The sequence below is a fragment of the Mesoplodon densirostris genome, chromosome 3 (genome assembly GCF_025265405.1).
Source record: "Mesoplodon densirostris isolate mMesDen1 chromosome 3, mMesDen1 primary haplotype, whole genome shotgun sequence".
Classification (NCBI taxonomy): domain Eukaryota; kingdom Metazoa; phylum Chordata; class Mammalia; order Artiodactyla; family Ziphiidae; genus Mesoplodon; species Mesoplodon densirostris.
In genome coordinates this window covers 78211171-78231462 of record NC_082663.1, presented here as the reverse complement: position 1 = coordinate 78231462, position 20292 = coordinate 78211171, and the positions used below count along the sequence as shown (strand labels likewise).

The 20292-nt window shown below is 36.2% G+C and overlaps 1 protein-coding gene across 5 annotated transcripts in view; it reads left to right on the top strand.

The window, feature by feature from the left end:
- MCTP1 (multiple C2 and transmembrane domain containing 1) overlaps positions 1 to 20292 on the top strand; it is a 534956-nt gene that overhangs the window by 216389 nt on the left and 298275 nt on the right. For all 5 annotated transcript variants that reach the window (XM_060093163.1, XM_060093161.1, XM_060093162.1 and 2 more), the window contains exon 2: positions 12339 to 12453. In XM_060093163.1, the coding sequence (XP_059949146.1) occupies positions 12339 to 12453 (115 nt within the window). The remainder of the gene's footprint in view (positions 1 to 12338; positions 12454 to 20292) is intronic.

Genomic DNA, 20292 nt, shown 5'->3' with positions numbered 1-20292 from the left:
ATTCAAATCATTTACTTATATCAGTATGGAATCATGGTTATTTATTTTATACTTTGAGTATAATCCAATACTATGTTATTTATTTTGTTGCTTGAAAACTCTTCTTCTGCCAGGGTTTTCAAATATAGTAAATAATTAAATAAAATCACAACTTTCACTGAAGGCTACTTTGTGGCAGGCTCTGTGGCAGTTCCATGTTTGTGCTTCGGTTATACCTGTGAGGAATCACTTGATATTTGCACGACTGAGAGTATGAGATCCTGCTGCAACCACAGCTGTGCACCTGTGGCCATGAGATTGTTTAAAGGGATAAAATATGCATGAGTTTCATATTAAGGTCATATGTCAATCAGAGTGGTACATTGATATGCTTTGCCCAGTGTGAAGGTGTTTATTAAATCAAAGCAAATTTATAAAACTCCATTCCATAGAATCCTTAACACTGTTATCAAAGGGTAGAAGCAGCAGAGAATAGTATTATTTTTATTTTCAAGTCTTGAAATTATTAGAACAATACATACTATACATGTGTAGAAAATTTGAAAACTTCTGAAAAATAAGAGGAAAGAAAAATTAGCTTTAATCTCATCGTCCATAATAACCCCTGTTTATGTGTTGGTATATTTCCTTCCTTTTTTTTCAATGCATAGGTATATTTAACCTAGTTAATTTCATTCTGTATGCAGTTTTGCATTATACTTTTCACCTCACTGTTTTTTCCTAAGCATTTGCCCATGTGATTAAAAATGGTCCTCCATTTTAAGTGACTCAGTGAACAGAAGAGGTCAGAGCCTGAAAGCAGGCAGGAGGTTATGGCAGTTGATATGCAGAAGATAATTATGGTGTAGACTGGAGTGGTAGAAAAAGCTGACCAGAGAAACATGTTCCAAATATAATTGATAGGACTTCACCATTGCACGCTTGGGTCCAGGTATAGTTGGTGCTAAGTTTCTAGCTTAGGTGGATGGGCATTCCATAATGATGCCTCAAACCCACATCCAGAGCAAAGTGGAGAAGCAGCAGGTTGGAGAAAGAGAGAACTTCTCATTTACTGCCATGAAACACCTCTTGTCCTGTTTTTCCATGTTGGCGTTTAAACTTTACGTGCAAAACTGTCTCCATGATAGTCTTTGAAGGAAAAGAATGTGTTCAAACATCTTTCTTTGTTCTCCATAACATTGATTCTGTGCTGGGTATCCAGTAGAGAACTGAAAAATAGTAACTGAGTGAGTGAAGTGCTGAATGAAGATGAGGTGAACTTTGGGTGTTTGGGGTACTGTGAGGGGGTGGAGATTAATTACTAAAATTTGCTAATTTCTTTTTCAGGAAAACTGCTATCACCATGGTTTCCTCCCAAGAAAACTAAGTGTTAGAATAAAAGTAGTAGTAGAGGTCATGTTATCTATGGCTGTTTCATGTTCTTTTTAAAGATACCTGTATAATTTTACTGGAAGGAGTGTTAGGACATTCACACAAACTTGATATCTGATAGAAACACTAAAATCTTACTTTGATTCTTTGTTTCTTCCTGGCTTTCCTTTGAAATAAATAATAGAGTTGTGAAAAAGAAACCCAAATGAAAAGTACTTGTATTCACAGAAAAAAGTAAAAATTATAGAATTATTCCCAAAAAAGTAGATATATGCATTTACGTCTAATAAGGAGGTTTCTTTGTTCATCACAAAAGCTGGTGAGGCTTTGGATCTGTGTGAATGCATAAAAACACTAGGAGTATTTTTCAGCAATATCCCAAATGTTTAGCATCAATCTAACATCTGTTACACAAGATTCTCTCTCTGAGATTGTTAGAATCTCAAAAATTCAAATCCTCTAAAAGGAAATGTTTTCCTCTGCATATGCCCCAATTTTGGAAATAATAGAACTAGCTTAATCTGTTTAAACATTTATTGGTAGAAGTATTCATGGCAAGGAGGATAACATCAATAAACAAGTTAGTATATTACGCCTTTTTCTGACAAGTCTTTTCTTCTCGAGGTTGGGTTTTTTGCAGGTAGCTCTGCACTTTTTAATGCAGTTTGGTTTTCTTTGGGGAAGAAAGAGCATGCTGGGGAACTCACCAAAAGACAAAAGGTCAGAAGAGTTAATACAAATAAAATCTATCATGCTCTCAGGTCTCACAAATATTAATCTGGTGAAATGGTAAAGATAATAATCACTAAGTAATATAAAAGTACTGAAAACAGAAGAGTCAACCCAAGCATGATCTACTTTCTAATCTCTAATTAACCATTAATAAACACTAGCAGTAGTAATACATACATAATATATATTATTATTTGAAAAATCAGGAAGAAGCTACTTTGCATTTGTAAATCACTGGACTCTTTACAAAGCACTTTAAATTACATGATTTCTTTTAATTTTCACAAGTGTCTTTTTTTTTTTAAGAAGAAGAAAATTAGGCTCATAGAACTCAGAGCAACTTAATAATATAACTAGGTCTTGTATACAGGTCTTTGTGTTTTGACTCCTGTAATCTTTCCTCTATTTTATAATAGCTCTTCTCATCACCCGCCCCCAAATAACTACTTATATTTAAATAATTTCTTACATTTACAAAGCATTTTTACATATTTCATCTCATAATCAAAACAGTCCTTTGTAAGGTATTTTATTGCATTTTAAAAATGAGAAGAGAAAGGTGCAGAGGAGATAAGTATTTTTGGCTGAAATTAAATAGTTGATATCCAGGCTGCCCTTTCATCATCAGAATTTGCTTCTTTTAACACAAGACTTGGTTATAGCATCTAATTACAAAAGGGCGTGGTCCATGTACAAAAGGGTTGGGGAAAGAGAATGTTTTATTTGCTTTCCTTTGGCTCAGGTTATTTTATATACTGTATGTGTAGGTGGGAAGGCTCTCAGTGATAATGAAGTGATGCTGCAGAGAAGCAATTTAGCGGACAAGCCCAGGGTGAGTAATCAGTGTTGTGGGAATCCCAGAAAAGATATTTGGGGAGTACTGAATTTCATACGTTTTTAGCAGCAGTTAAACATTGCCATTTAGTAGGCCCTGAGAATTTATAGATCCATTTTGTTTGGTTTGGGCTATTGCAAAATCAAAGTCCCAGAATTAAACCCAGGGTTGCAATTCAGTTCAAAAACAAACTATAGTAAAGCTTTGATATGACCAGAGGATCAGCCTTTTCTGCTTAGTTTATCTTTCTGGTTGCCTGAACGCTAACATATTAAGTACATGTATAACACTAACATATAACCACGTATAGCAGTTTACCTGGGACAGTTTTGTTTATGCCTCTTTACACCGTATAATTGTCAATAGCACTCCCTTTCAGTCTCTGTATCAGTATCCCAGTTGGAATGATAAATTATATGGTTACCTTAACCTAAGCCTTTTCCCCAGTTCTTGTTGAAAATATTCATAAAAACACAAAGTTTTCCTCACTTAGTAACTGAGGAGCGATGGCCTGCAGTTGGACCTCTGTCTGGGTCCCCTGCACTGCAGGGGCATCTGTGTGTGAACATCCATGATCACTGCACATTACTGGGGAGAAAGAAGTTGAAGGCATGGAGCAATTTCTGTCTGTCTGTATCCTTTCTCTGCAGCTCACTTTCTCCAGTAGCACTGTTCTCTGGCAGTTCAGGGACATCCGGTGTCACCTGGCTGCTTTCTTGTTCCTGTGTTTCTTTTGCTCATTCTTGTTGCTCGTTTTTGTCACTCTATTCTGTTGTCAGAGCCAAGGACTCACTTCAACTGTCTTTCACCAAAGGAGGTGAGAAGGTGATGGGGGGTCAGATGGAGCTCCAAGAGCACAGAGCCCAGCGCAGCCTGCCCTCTGTTCCCAGCTGCTCCAGGCCTTCAGCAGTGGGAGTTCATGGATCTTTACTCTCCTGCCCAGCTGTTTATCATACTCTGCTTTGGTCAGTTGATCTGTCTGTATGTCCTACTACAAAGTTCTACTCTACCCTCTACCCTCTACTATATATATATATATATATATATATATATATATATACACACATACACACCCCATACTTAATTATAATTATAGCAGCTATTTTCTGATTTGGGGTTATCTGTGGGCCATTATGGCCTCTCCAGTCTGTCTGTTATTACCCTTTGGCTTTAGCAGGCACTTTCAACTTCTTCTCTCTGAACTTGGTCCAAACAACCTTTGCCCAATAACAGTTTTGCTGACTAACAACTTATCGCTGACCAGCCTATTCATCATCTGCCTCTAGTTCAGGTACCCAGCTCTGGAATAATCAGCTGTGAACAAGGGGCAAGGAAGTTAAATTTAAATAGACTCAAGTATAAGCTGTCCTTTCAGATGGGGCTGTGGATTAGACAGGCACTATGACCAGCATATTTAGTGGGGGATGCTCATTGGTCACCATAGATTTTCCTCATTTTGTATGGTTTCAGGTTTGTTTGTTTTTTTTTTTTTTTTTTGCTGTACGTGGGCCTCTCACTGTTGTGGCCTCTCCCATTGCGGAGCACAGGCTCCGGACGCGCAGGCTCAGCGGCCATGGCTCACGGGCCCAGCCGCTTCGCAGCATGTGGGATCCTCCCGGACGGGGGCATGAACCCATGTCTCCTGCACCGGCAGGTGGACTCTCAACCACCGCGCCACCAGGGAAGCCCTGGTTTCAGTTTTTGAAGTCATTTACTCAGTTGACCTCTAACTAATTATAATGTTCCCTTGACAAGTGAATCCTTGAGCTTCATTGAACTTTGAATATCCCAGTGACTTTTGAGTTCTATTTTTTGAAAATTGAGTTTTAAAAACCTTTTATTTCCACTTGATGGCAGTTTCACTGTGCAAATATTTCTAATGTCATAGAAACTAAGAGAGATGACTAAGTAGCGTTGAACAAAATTCATCACAGCAGAGCTGCAAAGAAATAAAGGCTTTATTTGGGGTCTTAGAATTGTAATTTGGGAGACACAGATTCGAGTAGGAGTCAAACATGTGTTCCAAGGAGGAGAGAAAAGGCAAGGTTTTATAAAGGCAAACTTTAGGTTTGCAGAAATTTCAAAGGTTATAAAAGTTGTTTCAAAAGAATTATGATTGGTTGCTGGCAAACTGAAGCTATTCTTATGTATACATATTTGGTTGATAAAGGCTATCACTAGAGAAAGGTGGAAGTCTGGTACTGTGACAAGTTGCAGGTTTTCTTGCAGTGTCCTTAGAATATTTGTGGTTTGGCCCAGTTCAAAAGTTTATGGTTCTACCCAGTGAGGACGTGCACAACGCTGCTTCCTTGATGGTCTCAAGGCTCCATTTTAAATAGCTCTCTTAGCAATACCGACTCCATTTTGAAGTCCCTTTTTCCACAGTAGAAAGTGGTAATAACTAAGTAGAAATCTTTAAGGATACCTCTTGATATCCCTAACGAGGTTGTTAAATTTTAAAAGTTAAAAATGTCAAAGGTTTCATGAAGTTTTCCACTTTCATGAAGTGGATTTTGTTGATAGACTTAGAGCTGCACTGAGCGTGGCCTGAGCATGTGAAACAACTTAACCAGTCTACCATCCACTGGGCACGGCAATACTAGAAACACCCAAGAAAACCTCCTCGAATGTAGACTTAGTTCTCCTTTTCTGTACACTGCTACAATAGCTACTTCCTACTGATAATAAGGGTCAACCACCCCAGGTAACCCAGGAACCCCTTTTTTCCTGTAATGAAAATCTTAAAGAGGCGAGGCCAACCTTGAATTCATCAGCACTGTTATATCTTCTGGTGGAAACTTTCTTCACTTAGGTAAAAAAACCTCCTAAGCAGCAAAACTCAAAGTCACAGGGACCATCATATAGATTCCCATAGATGTTCCCCAGGTGTTTCATGATATAAATTTTTAAAGTCTGGAAATTCATTGTGTATAAACTTTCTCAAAGATGTGCTTTTATAATTGGCACAGTGGGTCAGGCTAGTGTGCATATTGAAATCATCTGAGGATTTGTTAGAAAAAAAACTAATACCTGGGTCCCACCCCCAAAGTTCCTGGGTGCCTAGCCAAAGACCTCAAGGTTGAGGACCACTAGGCTATATAAAATGGGGGAAAGAAGCGTTTGGTATGAGGAAATTTGGCATCACATGCATGGTAACTGTTCTAGTTCAAGCAAGCCAGGAACATTAGAAGCAGGGTTTCTGTAAAAATGGTGGCTTATTGGAGTAGAAGATGTGGGTGCTCCAGTCATTATAATCCTTCTGAATGCTTCTTTTCACATTCTCATGGTCCCTCTCTTCCACAGTCTTGTTCTGACTCTCCTACAAGTGATCTGTTAAGGCTGCAAATTTCACTTATGTTATAATTTTCAGTTTCAAATATTGCATCTGCTTTTTAGCTTCAGCAGTCCCAAAACTTAATTGAGCATTGTCATAGAAACCTCCCTAAACCTCTAACTGTGCCTAGAACTCTGAATTTAAAAATTTGAGCTTCTTTCTTTTACATTCCCACCAAAAGTATACAAGGATTCCCTCGTCTCTCTGTCCTCACCAGCATTTGTTATTTTTTTATTTTTTTCATAGTAGCCATTCTAACAGGCATGGTTTTGGTTTTCAGTTCCCTGATGATTAGTAATGTTGAACACCTTTTCATGTTCCTATTGGCCATTCATATTTCTTCTTTGGAGAAATGTCTATTCAGGTCTTTTGCCCATTTTTTAATCAGTTTGTTTTTTTGCTATTGAATTGTATGAGTTCCTTATATTTTACATATTAACCCCTTACCAGGTACATGGTTTACAAATATTTTCTCTCATTCCATAGGTTGTCTTTTCATTTTGTTGATTGTTTCCTTTGTTAGGCAGAGTCTTTTTAATTTGATGTAGTCCCACTTGTCTATTCCTGCTTTAATTGCCTGTGCTTTTGGTGTCATATCCAAAAATTTATTACCAAGACCACTGTCAAGGAGCGTTTTTCCTATGTTTTCTTCTGGAAGATTTACAACTTCATGTTTTGCATTTAAATCCTTAATCCATTTTGAGTTGATTTTTGTATATGATGTAAAATAGGGTTTAATTTCATTCTTCTGTATGTGGATATACATATTTACCAATACCATTTATTAAAGATGCTGTCCTTTCCCTACTTTATATTCTTGATGCCCTTATAGAAGATTCATTGACTGTATATCTGTGGGTTTATTTCTGGGCTTTTTATTCTGTTCCATTGATCTATTTGTCTGTTTTTATGCCAGTATCATACTGCTTCAATCACTATAGCTTTGTAGTATAGTTTGAAATCAGAAAGTGTGATGGCCTCCAGCTCTGTTTTTCTTAAGATTCATTTGGCTATTCGGGGTCTTTTATGGTTCTATGTGATTCAACAATCCCACTCCTAGGTACTTATACAAAGGAATTTAAATCAGGATCTCAAAGAGATACCTGCACTCCCATGTTTATTGCAGTATTATTCACAATATCCAAGATATGAAAGCAACCTAAATGTCCATTGGCGGATAAATGGATAAAGAAAATTTGGTATATACATACAATGGAATATTATTCAACCTTAAGAGAGAAGGAAAATATGCCATTTGCAACAACATGAATGAACCTGGATACCATTATGCCAAGTGAAATAAGCCAGTCACAGAAAGACAAATGCTGTATGATTTCACTTACATATAGAATCTAAAATAGTAAAACTCATAGAAGCAGGGAGTAGAATGGTGGTTTCCAGGGCCTGTGAGGAGAGGAGAAAATAGGGAGGTAATGGTCAAAGTGTACAAAATTTCAGTTACACAGGATGAATAAGTTCTGAGATCCACTATATAGCATAGTGCCTATAGCTAACAATACTGTATTGCATACTTAAAATTTTCTAAGAGGGTAGATCTCATGTTAAGTATTCTCACCACATGCATGTGCGTGTGCGCACACACGCACACACAAATGATAATAATATAAAGGGCGTGGGAAGAAACTTTGGAAGGGGTTGGATACATTTGTGGCCTTGATGGTGGTGATAGTTTCACAGGTGTATACTTATTCCCAAACTCATGGAGTTGTATAAATTATGTATGTACAGGTTTTTACATATCAATCATACCTCAATAAAGTGGTTAAAAAAATAGCAGCACCCATCTAAATGTGGGACATGGCAGTTTAGCGAGGGGAAGAGTATTTGAATTTACTATAATACTCACTAAATAAATGTTAAATCTGAGAAAACATAAAAAATATTTTAAATAACAAAGTTTGTTTTAGAGCTGTGTGAGTGCCTGGTACTTCAGACACATCTTTCCTAAGACATCCTTACATTTGAGAACTTAATAAACATTTGAAAAAGATACTTTATACCCATAAAAATTATATTTCTAGTATCCCTCCATAATCCAATTTTCTTCTTGGAACCATTTCACTGAACCTGAGGGGAGATGTATCTCTAGATCTGTTTAAGTTCTTGACTTTCTTTTTTGCTGGAGTTGGGGTATCCTTGGACGTTGACACAGGGGTGGCCTGGAACTTGCTCCTCCTTTCTTTTCTGCTCTCTGCTGCTGATATTACCAATCTCCCAGGAGCTCAGCTCAAACTTCTGTGTGACTCATCCATCCCTTTCCCATATCCCCTACATCTTGTCAGTTGACAATTCAGTTGATTGACTCTCCTCAATGTCTCAAATTCATCTTTTATTTCCATTTCCGCTGACCAGATCAGGCCCTTGTGACTTAAACTGGACTATGGTAAAACCTTTTAAATAATTCCTGTATCCACAGGATTTCTCTACTCTCATCCATCCTACAGAGATAAAAGGCCGAGTTTTCTCCTTTCTGAAATCTAATCACTTAGTCCAGAACAGGAAACATGAAAGGTAGGCAATAAATGTTTGTTAAATGAGTCCTGGCTATACTGCTTCTCTCTTCAAGAGCCTGTGATGGTTTCCTGTTGCCCACAGGTTGAAACTCTTCTCAGGCTGGCATGACTGAATATCAGTCTTCCTTTCCACCTTATTTCTCACACAATCCAATGACACACCCTCTTGTGACTACTCACCGTTGGGCTTGTGTTGCTTTTCTCATCCTCCCTTATTCCAAATCTTTACTTGTCAAAGTCCTACTCCTGTTTTCAGACTGTTCTATTGTCATCTCTGTGAAGCCACCTCTGATTCTTTTCCCACAATAATTGGTCTTCTTTCATGAATGACTTAATAACTCCATTATATCACAGTCTGTCTTTAATGATAGCTCTTGAGTGAACAGCGTTTCATTTTAAGTGCAATTTTGCTCAATTGTTAATGTCAGCCTAAAGCACTGTATTGACAAGGTTTTTTTGATAGAAGGTGCCAAAACAGATTAGATGCCATACACGGGCACAGGAGAGGAGAGAGAAAAAAGTGCCCATGGAGTAGTCAACTATGTTATAGATACCCATGTGTGTGTCTACTCAGGTAGACACACATGTCTGTAGAGACATTTTCTATCCTCATAGTCTCCATCACATTTTGTGTCCAGTTGGATGCTTAAACACCCTGTTCCCTGTTGTTAAAAGTTTACAATCTAAACTGGCAAATACGACATTTTGAGATATAATGTGATAATGGACAAGAAATATATAAAGTGCTAATGAAATGGTCCTTGAAGACTGGATAGGAATACATAGAGAACAAGATGGGGAAGGTGCTGTACGTCCAAAAGAAATGAAATCAGTTTCTTGGAGAGATATCTGCACTCCCACATTTATTACAGCATTATTCACAATAGCCAAGATATGGAAATAACCTAAATGCCTGTCATAGAGGAATGGATAAAGAAAATGTGATCTATAAATACACACACACGCACACACACACACACACACATATACACAGAATGGAATATTATTCAGGCTTTAAAAAGCCAATAAATGTAAGTCCAGTGAAGTCATCTCTTAACTAGGTGTTGAATTCTCAAACAGCAAAAGTGGAAAATCTGGTATAATTAAAATTACCTTTGGAAATTCCTTAGTTTGCTCATGTAGTATACATTTTAAAATGTTAAACCAGATGCTCTGTAAATTATTCGCTCTAAACTTCAAGAAGCACTGAATAGAGCAGTGACAGCTACAAAAAAATAAAGATATCTGAGCATTCAAACTTTTCTGCCTTTAAGGTACCTGTCAAAACACTAGAAGAGGATGAAAGGTCAGCAGAAAATTTCTACTTTCCTATAGATTTTATTCCATTTTTTAGAAAGTAATAAATCTACATTTAATATTTGTTAGTGGATTTGTTTATTTTGAAACAAAATATATATATATATATAGTAGAACCTCAAGAAAGGCTTAGAATATACTAGGAGCTTAACAAATGTTTGCTGGATTTTAATTTAAATCTTGCTTATTAGTTAAACCCAAATACAAACTGTTCTTTGAAAAAGCATTCAGAAGACATCAGTTGGCTTCCTCTTTCCAAGTGGGAATCATCTGTGTGGTCCAGTGAAGAGCTATCACTCTCTTACCATTTATGCTAGTTTAAAGACACCTTACCATAGTGCTGGAAATGTGTTTTGAAGAAAGATAATGTTTTTGCCCATGAAACTTGAAAATTAGTAACATCCTGTGCTGACTAGGATATGGGAAATAGACACTTGTGCACTTTCAATAGGAGTGTGAACTACTTAAAACTTTTTGGAAAAATTCATCCTGTAAGAGAAATAAAAGCACAAGTTCTTTTGCAGTGGCAAATACTGAAACCAACTCATATGTTCATCATTAGGAAAATAATTGAAGAAATTATGGCAGTCCCAACACTGTGGAAAATCATGTACCTCAAAAAAAGAAAAGATCTATGTGTATTGATTAGAAAAGTGCCCATGATATTTTTCTTAAGTTAAATAAATTGTGAAATAATAAGCAAAATGTAATACTTTGCTCAAACGAAAACTGGAAACTCAACCACAGAAAAATTAACCTGTATGTATGTGTATTTGTATAAGACGTTCAAAATGTAGAAGGATATACCCTAAATTGTCAAAATTGGTAATCCCAAGGAGGTGGGGCAGTTGGCTGTTTGAGGAAAGTGAAAGAAAATCATTTTACCTTTTACTCTTCTGTTGTTTGAAGGCCTGACCCAAATTCTTGGTTAAAGAAATTAAAAGAAAGAAAAAAAGGAATTAAAAGAAAAAGACAACCAGGAGATGTAATGTGGAAATGAAGTGGATGGGATTTGGCAACTATTTGGATGTGGGAAGAGGGAAATGCTTGTAGATTTCTAGCCTGAGTGGCTGGGGGAATGGTGCTATCATTCATAAACACAGGGATATCATGAAAAAAAGTGAATTCTTTTTTATTGCTACCAGAGGAGAAATGTTAAGTTTAGGTTATCAGTCAAAGTTGTGCTGCTTCTTATTTTAAATGATAATTGCTCCCATAGGAAATCTCTTCATCTTGGTCTTGAAACATTAAAAAAAACTACTTTCTAGCTGTATTTCATGTAAACTATAGAATTAAAGAGCTGGAATGGTATCTACTGTTTTACCTTATCCATGCATATTATTCCAAAACAAAAATATATTTCTTTTTGAATTGGAAAAAAAACTATAAGGATTTAAAATCACCTCAAACATGTGAAGAAAAGTAAGTTTTCCTGCTGTATTCAATGTAGCAGAAAGTATAAAATATGACCTGTAAAATTTTTACTCTATGTTTCTCTTATGTTGTTTTAATAATACTTATTCCTCTTGCTAGTGCATTTATAACTCAATGCCTAGTATATTGTCGCTAAAGATATTCTATAGAGGTAGGCTTGCAAAGATTTTTAGTTCTAGAAATAGCTTATGCACCTTTAGTACATAGAAAGCAGCATTAGGAATTTAGCCCTACTGAGAATTTATTTCTTGCAAGTACTATCAAAATGTTGGTTGAATTTATTTCTGTGTAATTGCATCATATTTTATGTTGGGGCTAAAATAGACATGTGTAATCCATCAGTATGAGCCCCTTTGCATGGATAAATGAATCAACAAAGTCACCTGAATAAATCATTTTACTTTTCAACTCAGTTACCCATACCTTTATTCTCCATTCATCACTGATTGTGTTTTTACTTCAGACACTATTTCTTTGTTAGTCTTTCTTAGTTGAATTATGTGGGACTTTCCATGGGAAATGTTTTTCATATTTTATGTGTTATTCTAATCTGAGTTAAAACATGAGTTCCTATAACTACTGTGTCTTTGAGTCTAAAGAATTTCATGAATTTCAAAACCTTCAGAGAACTGGGTGATTATGATGCTGTGTGAATTCATAAGATGATTTATTATATTGACTAATTCTTGGAGTTTGCATTTAGCTACACATGGTCCCCCACTGGAGGAAATAAAATAGAGATAATAAATTTAATATTTTGTATATTTTTCTTGGTTTTCAGAAAATAAATACTGCTGGAACCAGTAATACAGATGTCCCCTTGGCTGATCCCGGAATGTACCAATTGGACATTACATTAAGAAGGGGTCAGAGTTTAGCTGCCCGAGATCGAGGAGGTAAGAACATAAGAAAAATGTCACCTGGAAGCTTATTCTCTGTGTTTTTGACAAACTTTGTTTTCCTTGTGGTTGCTTAAGTTAAAAAAAAAAGTCAACTATAATATCAGTTTTAGAAGTTTCGGTTCAATGATGTGGCTCGAAATATCACCTGACTCCTGTGACCGTAGAGGAAGAGGTTATGATGCAAGTTTGAAAACTCTGAATTGTCCCAACCCAGACAGCAAGATCCCTACCAAACTGCTGACAAATTAGACTCTACATTATATATAATTAGTGACATAATCAGTTAAGTAGATGAAGCACATTTTTGAAGCCATATCAGAATTCACCTTTTCACAGACCTGAAATTCTTTTTGCTGCATAGATTTGCTCCATTGAATCCCCTGAAACTGCAGAATCTTGGACTAACATCTCACCAAAAATTTGGAGATTCCCAGCAAGTGATTTTCTGAGGCTTGGTTGGACCTGGCAATAATCTCATGGTGGATTAAACAGGTCTCTGTAGTCCATGATGAAGGAAAAGACAAGGCAAATACTCTTTAGTTCCTGGATTCCATATCACAAGGCAATCTCCTGATGAACTTACCTGGGGTACGTTAATTATTCCTTGAACACTGGTTAGGGGCAGGGCAAAAGATAGACCCTAACCAGACCGTATAGCATCTTTCGCACGTTTTGAAACAACACCGCTTCGGGATGTGAAGATCTGAGGGCCTACGTTCCTAAAGGAAGCTGAATTTAAGTGTAATTCCTCCCACTAAGAAGGAGGAGAGCCCCTGAGCTCATTGTCAGATGACCTGCAGAGTGCTCCTGGCATCACAGGATCTTGTTTTTCTCCTCCCACTTTTTTTGACATCCATACTTAGGCAGTGAAAGGAACCAAATAAGACCATAATTTGTAATTTTTATCTCCTGTCTCTACAAAAATAAACTAGAGAAAATGAGTAACATAACAGTGGGTTTTGTAAGATTAGAGATGGTACAAATAATAGATTTAATGTTTAAGTACAAACTAGTAAATATCAGAATATTCTTAATGAATGAAGGTATGATTAGAAATGTTAGGATTTAAACACAGGGGGAATTTTCAAAATTAACCATCGGGTTTAGTAGCTGAGGACAAATGTTTATGGACTTGAACTGCTGGTCTCAAAAGAAGTTACAATTAGCTTGGAGGACAAAAATAATGCTATTAACATAGTATTATTTCACTGTATTTATAAAACATTTTTTAGTCTTCAGAGCTATCTTAATTACCTTGCATTACAACATTTGATCTAAAACAGAATTGAACCAGGCATCAGGAGATCAAAATTTTAGTCCTAGATACGTCCTCCCAATAATATTAAATACATATGCACACAATTATTTATTGCAGAGTTTTTTGTAATTATAAAATGCCCATAAATAGAAGAGGTGGTTAAATAAGCCATGGTACACTCACGTGATGAAATAATATGCAACTGTAAATTAAATAAGAAAAATCTTTAGGAATTGATATGGAAAGTGTTACAGGATATATTATTAATTGAAAAAGCAAAGTGCAAAGGGTATCAACATTATGAAATGTTTTAGGTAAGAAAGAAGGGAGTATAAGGGATTATGCATTATCTGTTCATTTCTCCAAAAAGAAATATCAGAAGTAAAATCCAGAAATGAATGAGATCGATAACATAACACAATATAGGTAAGAACAGGTGTCCAGAATGTGGGATAGGAATGGGGTAAAAGGGGTAAGGAGGAAGTCCTATATGCATTGTTGACAAGAATGTCAACAATATACTTGTCACTATACAAGTAAACTTTCTTGTATAGTTCTAACTCTTTAACCATGACAATATCACAGAAAGAAATGAATGAGTGAATGGATGGATGGATAGATAGATAGATAGGTTCCTGAATCCTGTTGATATCTGTAACCACACCTCAGGGGAATGGGAATAAAACAACTAATCTAAGTGATTAAGTAAAACCGTATTTGGGTTATACACTATAAAACTCAAGACAAAAAGAACGATATATAAATAATGTACTTCAGAGAATGATTTTCAATTCTGAAACTACTTACTGCATATGCTAGGAATGAGCAACTAAGTAAGTATATTGTAGATAAGAAGAGTCAGATTTCTTACTGCTGGAGAAAGAGACCAAAGACATGGAATGGGGGAAAGCTAGAATGCACCTTGTGGTGTTAGAAAGGTATCGGTATGAACTGATGGTTTCTAATATATATACAGATAGATAGCAATTAAGATGGATAGAGATGTGTGTGTGATCTCTCTGCTGAGAGGGCCTATAAGTCATCACAAAGGTGTAATGACAAAGTAGAAATCCACATATTTTTGGCTCAGATCTTGGTTTCTAAATACAATTCCTCCAATAAAAGTAAGCAGGGCTCCTGGAGAAATGGTTGATTGCAGATCTGGGGCAGGGACAGTACAAGATGAGCCTGGAACATTTTGCAGTGCCAGAAAATAAGGAAGTACTGAAAAATTGATGTCAGAATGTCAAAATGAAATAGGAGCCAACTTAAAGGAGCTCCTAATGATCAAAACTGGGACAATTTCAGCAACAAAATAAATAGTGGTAATAATGGATTATAGCCCATAGAATAATATAAATATCTATGATTTCATACTGGTAAACACATAATTAAATAAATAAATAGGTGTGAGGTAAGGTAAAGCTTTTCCTTATGGTAGAATTCTAATGAACAAATGTAGACAGGAAAATAGAAATCTCCTTTTAACAAACACCACCATAATAATTATTACAGGGAAAAATCATCAATTGAGGCTAAAACTGTATGTGCAAAATTATGATGAGAAACAGGATATTTGCATCATTTCAAAGTATTTCCCCACAAGATACATATAAATTACAAAGGGGAAAAAAAGTAACTTTACAGGAGAGAAACTTGGAAGACATCCTTTCAACCAAGTGCAAAGTTAACATCAGCAGTAACGAAACAGACAGATGTAATGACCCTGCTGATATGATGTGCTGAGAAAGGGACATCCTGTATGACATTCTTGTCAACAATGCATAAAGTCAATGTCATCATGAGAAAACATCAGGCAAACTCTGGCAACATATGATGCCAGTTACCTGAGCTAAGTAGCATCTGCCCTCTAGGCAGTGCATGCACAGTCTTTTTCCACCATTCCGTGCCTCCACAATTGTGAGTCTGGATGGCATTGTGTATGCACCACTGTCTTTCTTGTAGTAGCAATTTATTCTCTCCAGATGCCTCTGCCCAAAATAGGAATTTTTTAAAGATAAAATGAGAGGGTCGTGTTCTTAAGAAAAATGGGACACAAAATATTACTTTGTAGAAGTGAAGAATATCCCAAAGTGTTTAAAATGCAAACTCTAATCCAGCTTCTCACTTGCCTGGCATTTATGAAGTTTTTAGTTGGTAGATATGAGGGGAGATATATAAACAGAGGAAACAACCTGAGTTAAGTTTGATATTGATTAATATTTATCATAACCTGAGTTAAGTTTGGGATTGATTAAAATTTATCATAGACCCACCTGTAAATAACAGATGGTGTTAAGCATATGATTGGATAGATAGCATTGGTTCCCTTCAGATTTGTGAATTTTATATATCTACAGATATAGATATAGATATATAGATATATAATTTTGAGGACCTGAATGGGGATTATAGTGTGGAACTGGAGAAGGAAAGGAAAATGGGAGGGATGGTTTGGAGAATGTCCAGTAGCATCTGAGATCAATTGGGTGAGGGTGGTTCAAAAACCTATTGAGATTTTAAGGCTGCTGATGACTAGGAGCCATGTGGACTTTGGAAAAAGGTGCATGTAAGCAAAAATATTTGTGTAACTATTAGAATTAGCAGAAATTACACTCTCTTGTCATTTATTACATTGATACCCTCAGCTACTCCCCAGCAAAACCAAAATGCCTATGCCTTCCATGTCCCATCTCACCCTTGCACAAAATAATGGAAGGGAAAACTCATTTCCACCATCCCCACCGTCGCCAGAAGATTGTTTGAACTTTGCATCTTCAGAATCTTTATATGTAATAGGCACTGAGGTGGGCTCAACAGGCAAAACTGGCCATCATTCTTCCACTTTTATAGCCTGTTTTACAGAACAACCAGGTAGCTTTTTGGAATGCTACTGCCTTTATCAAAGTTTTATTATACCTGCTTTAAGCAGCCTGATGGACTAGAAAATACATGACTTTCTAGGGAGTCTGACCACATAATTTCAAAGCCAATCTCAACATTATATTAGCTGTGTGACTTTGAGTGAGCTGTGCAGTCTCTCTGCTGCAATTGTAAATAATTTGCAATTTTTATTTGCAATTGCAAATAAAAAATGCACAATGCCTAGTTAAATTTGAATTTCAGATAACCCATTATCTTTTCATATAAATACATCTCATGAATCTAATCCACAGTATAATGAATATAGATAATAATATTATACTATAATTATGTAATGTGGTAAATATCACTACATTGGCAAACATATTACAGTATATAAGTACATCAAAGTAACATGCTGTACACCTTAAACTTACACAATGTTACATGTCAAATTTATTCAATAAAAAATAAATAATATAAATACATACATACCTCTCATGTGCTATTTGGAGTACTCCTATACTAAAAAATTATTTGTTGTTTATCTGAAGTTCCAATTTAACTGAGTTCCTTGTTTTATCTGGCAGCCCTTTGACAACCGTCTTATGTAGCTCTCTTTTAAACTGCCATTTTTATTTTAATTAGGTTGGGCTTTTCAGGACTATATTATCATCTGTCACGTTTTGAAAGTCATGTCTTGACAAGATTATTTGTATTGTTAGAAAAAAAAGAGCAATCCGTGTAGGTATGTCTGGTGACAGCAATTCCCTACAACTTAATGCCTTGAAATTTGTATCGTGGAGGAAGTATTAATTTCCTAGGGTTGCCTTAACATATTACCACAAACCTGGAGGCTTAAAACAACAGAAATTTATTATCTCAGTTCTGGAGTCCAAGAGTCAGAAAAGTCAAGTTGTGGTAGGCAACACTCCTTCCAAAAGCTCTTGGGAAGAATTCTTCCTCGCCTCTTCCAGCTTCTGGTGACTCCAGGAATTCCTTGGCTTGCAGCAGCATCACTCCAGTCTTTGCTTCCATCTTCCCCCTCTGTGTCTCCAAGCCTCAAATCTCCTTCTTTCTCTCATAAGGACAGTCATTGGATTTAGGGCCTGCCTTAAATCCAGTGTGATCTCATCTCAAGATTCTTAAATTAATTTTATCTGCAAAAAGACTATTTCTAAATAAGGTTACATTCACAGGTACCAGGGGTTAGGACTTGTAATGTATATATACATTATATATAATGTATATATATGTACATTATATATATTATATAATGTATATCTACTATACATCATACATATTTATATGCTTCTACAGAACGTATACGTTCTGTTGTGTTTTTCCTGTCCTATTTTCATAGATGAAAAAAAATCACTCATTGACACCCAAAGATTTCCTTGCTTCCTGTTAATATAACTACAGCCATACAATTACTAAATCTTGAGAATGAACTTCTATCTTGAGATTTTGTAAATGACTCCAAGACTACACATTTTTCATAGAAAGATTTTTATACTAGTCTTAACACTTCATTTATTTTGAGGCAGAGGCAAAGGGTCTGGTGGCTCTTCTCCAAAGAGGTGCCATCCTTTACCAAGTGTAAATCTGGAACTCCTTAAGACATAGAGCAAGTACTATACAAATTTTCTGAAGAAACTCTGAAGATGATGTTTCCACATATGAAATGCAGTCATATCACACATAACAAAGTTAGGTTCACTTTTTTTTTTTTTTTTTTTTTTTTTTGCGGTATGTGAGCCTCTCCCGTTGCGGAGCACAGGCTCCGGATGCGCAGGCTCAGCAGCCATGGCTCACGGGCCCAGCCGCTCCGCGGCATGTGGGATCTTCCCAGACCGGGGCACGAACCCGTTTCCCCTGCATCGGCAGGCGGACTCTCAACCACTGCGCCACCAGGGAAGCCCCTAGGTTCACTTTTAAACATGCTATCTCTTCTGCTATTATGGTTACAAATTTGCTTTGCTTAATTATATTTAGGTTGGAAGAGGGACCAATTTTTATTTAACCTTTACAAAAAAAATACATTGCCATGAAAAGTAAAAAGGCCCAGGAAAGGCACTGTGTATAATACCTGACACTGTTCTCAGGAGTTGATAGACAAGGCCAATCAATATGTATCATATTTTCTTCAGAATCTGCATCGACTTTGGCAATGGTGGGGTTTTTTTTAAATATGATTTGATTATTTATAGATGAATTTGATTTAAAATAAATATAATTTAATTCAGCCTCTGTTAATAAAGGATGATTTTAAGCTTAACTCATTTTAAAAGTGTATCTCTGAGTTCCATTTATTAGAGACATCATCCTTAAATTCACTTGAGGTTATTAGCTTGCTTTCATAGTTTTCCATATTTAGATTTCTTAAAGGATATGCTCCTTCTTGGTGTAAGGATAAAGGAAATTTTATGCGTTCATGGGTTTCAGTGCATTGTGCCTATAGGGAGAAATATTCTCAGGAATTTAGTTACACATTCTCTGAACTTAGATCATATAAAGTATACAAAATTACCCTTTCCATAAATTTTGAAAGGTCAGTTGGCACAGTTGTACCAAAAATGTAAACCCGTTCCTAACTGGTAAACTGTTTAATATAGTCAAACCTATATAAGGTTATGTATGGCCCATTAATTAAGATTATTTTAAGAGAGAGCCTTCATTCTAATTAGCACTAAATTAGTCTTCTAAATTTGGGGTTAGAGAGAAAGTGAAAAGGTCTATGGGGCTTTATTAGGGCTTATCATAAAATAAACCATTAAAAATAATAGCAACAATATTCTAAAGCAAATAACTACAATTAGATATGTCTCTTTGCTTTTACAAGGTGCTATTTCTTTATCTGCTGATCTTGGGTTCACAGTCTACTTTCACAAAGTCATCTGTCTTTGGACCAAAATAGTCCTGGAAATCCTGACTTTCAAGTCCACTGGCTCAGTTGGTCAGGTATTTACTCTTGGTGGCAATCTCAGCTTACATTTGGAAACCTCAGCCATGGGTTTATTCTTAGCAGCCTCAACAATCTTCTCCACCAACTTCTGAGACTTACTTTCTAATTATAACGAAAGACACAATGTCTGATCTTTAGCTTACAGTGGGAACCTTTAGGCAAGCAGGAGGGGAAAAAAGAGGCCATGCATTGGTGGTAGATGGAATGCTTCTGGTTAATTTATTACAGAAACCAATCATACCAGAATGAAAGAGTAGAATCTCCTATTGAAAGTGATCACATAAGCATCGGGCAATGGGGTCATCAGGTGATGATTACCCTGAGGGGAAAAATATGTTAGGGACAATGAAGACATTGGCAAGTCTTCAAAACCTTGCAATCAATACTATACAGCATGCACCAAAAGCATCTCCAATTGATAAAAAGTGTTTTAAAACTACAAATAAAATTCTTCCCAGAAGTAAATTTATTGACAGCCATTGCATCATCCCTTGTGCATAAGTATGAACATGCTTCCACTCCCAGACCCCAATGGGGCCTGTAATTGCATATCAAAAAGTAATAGTTTATTGATATAAAACTGACCTTGGGTAGACTGAGGTTTTCTTTTTGTTTTGAAAACTTTCCCGTATCCCCACAAAGAATATTCCATGCCCATTTTGACCCCCTAGATTCAAGTAAACATCTGACCCACAAGACTATCCACAAGACAATCCAAAGCCACACTTGACACCTCTTCAGGAGG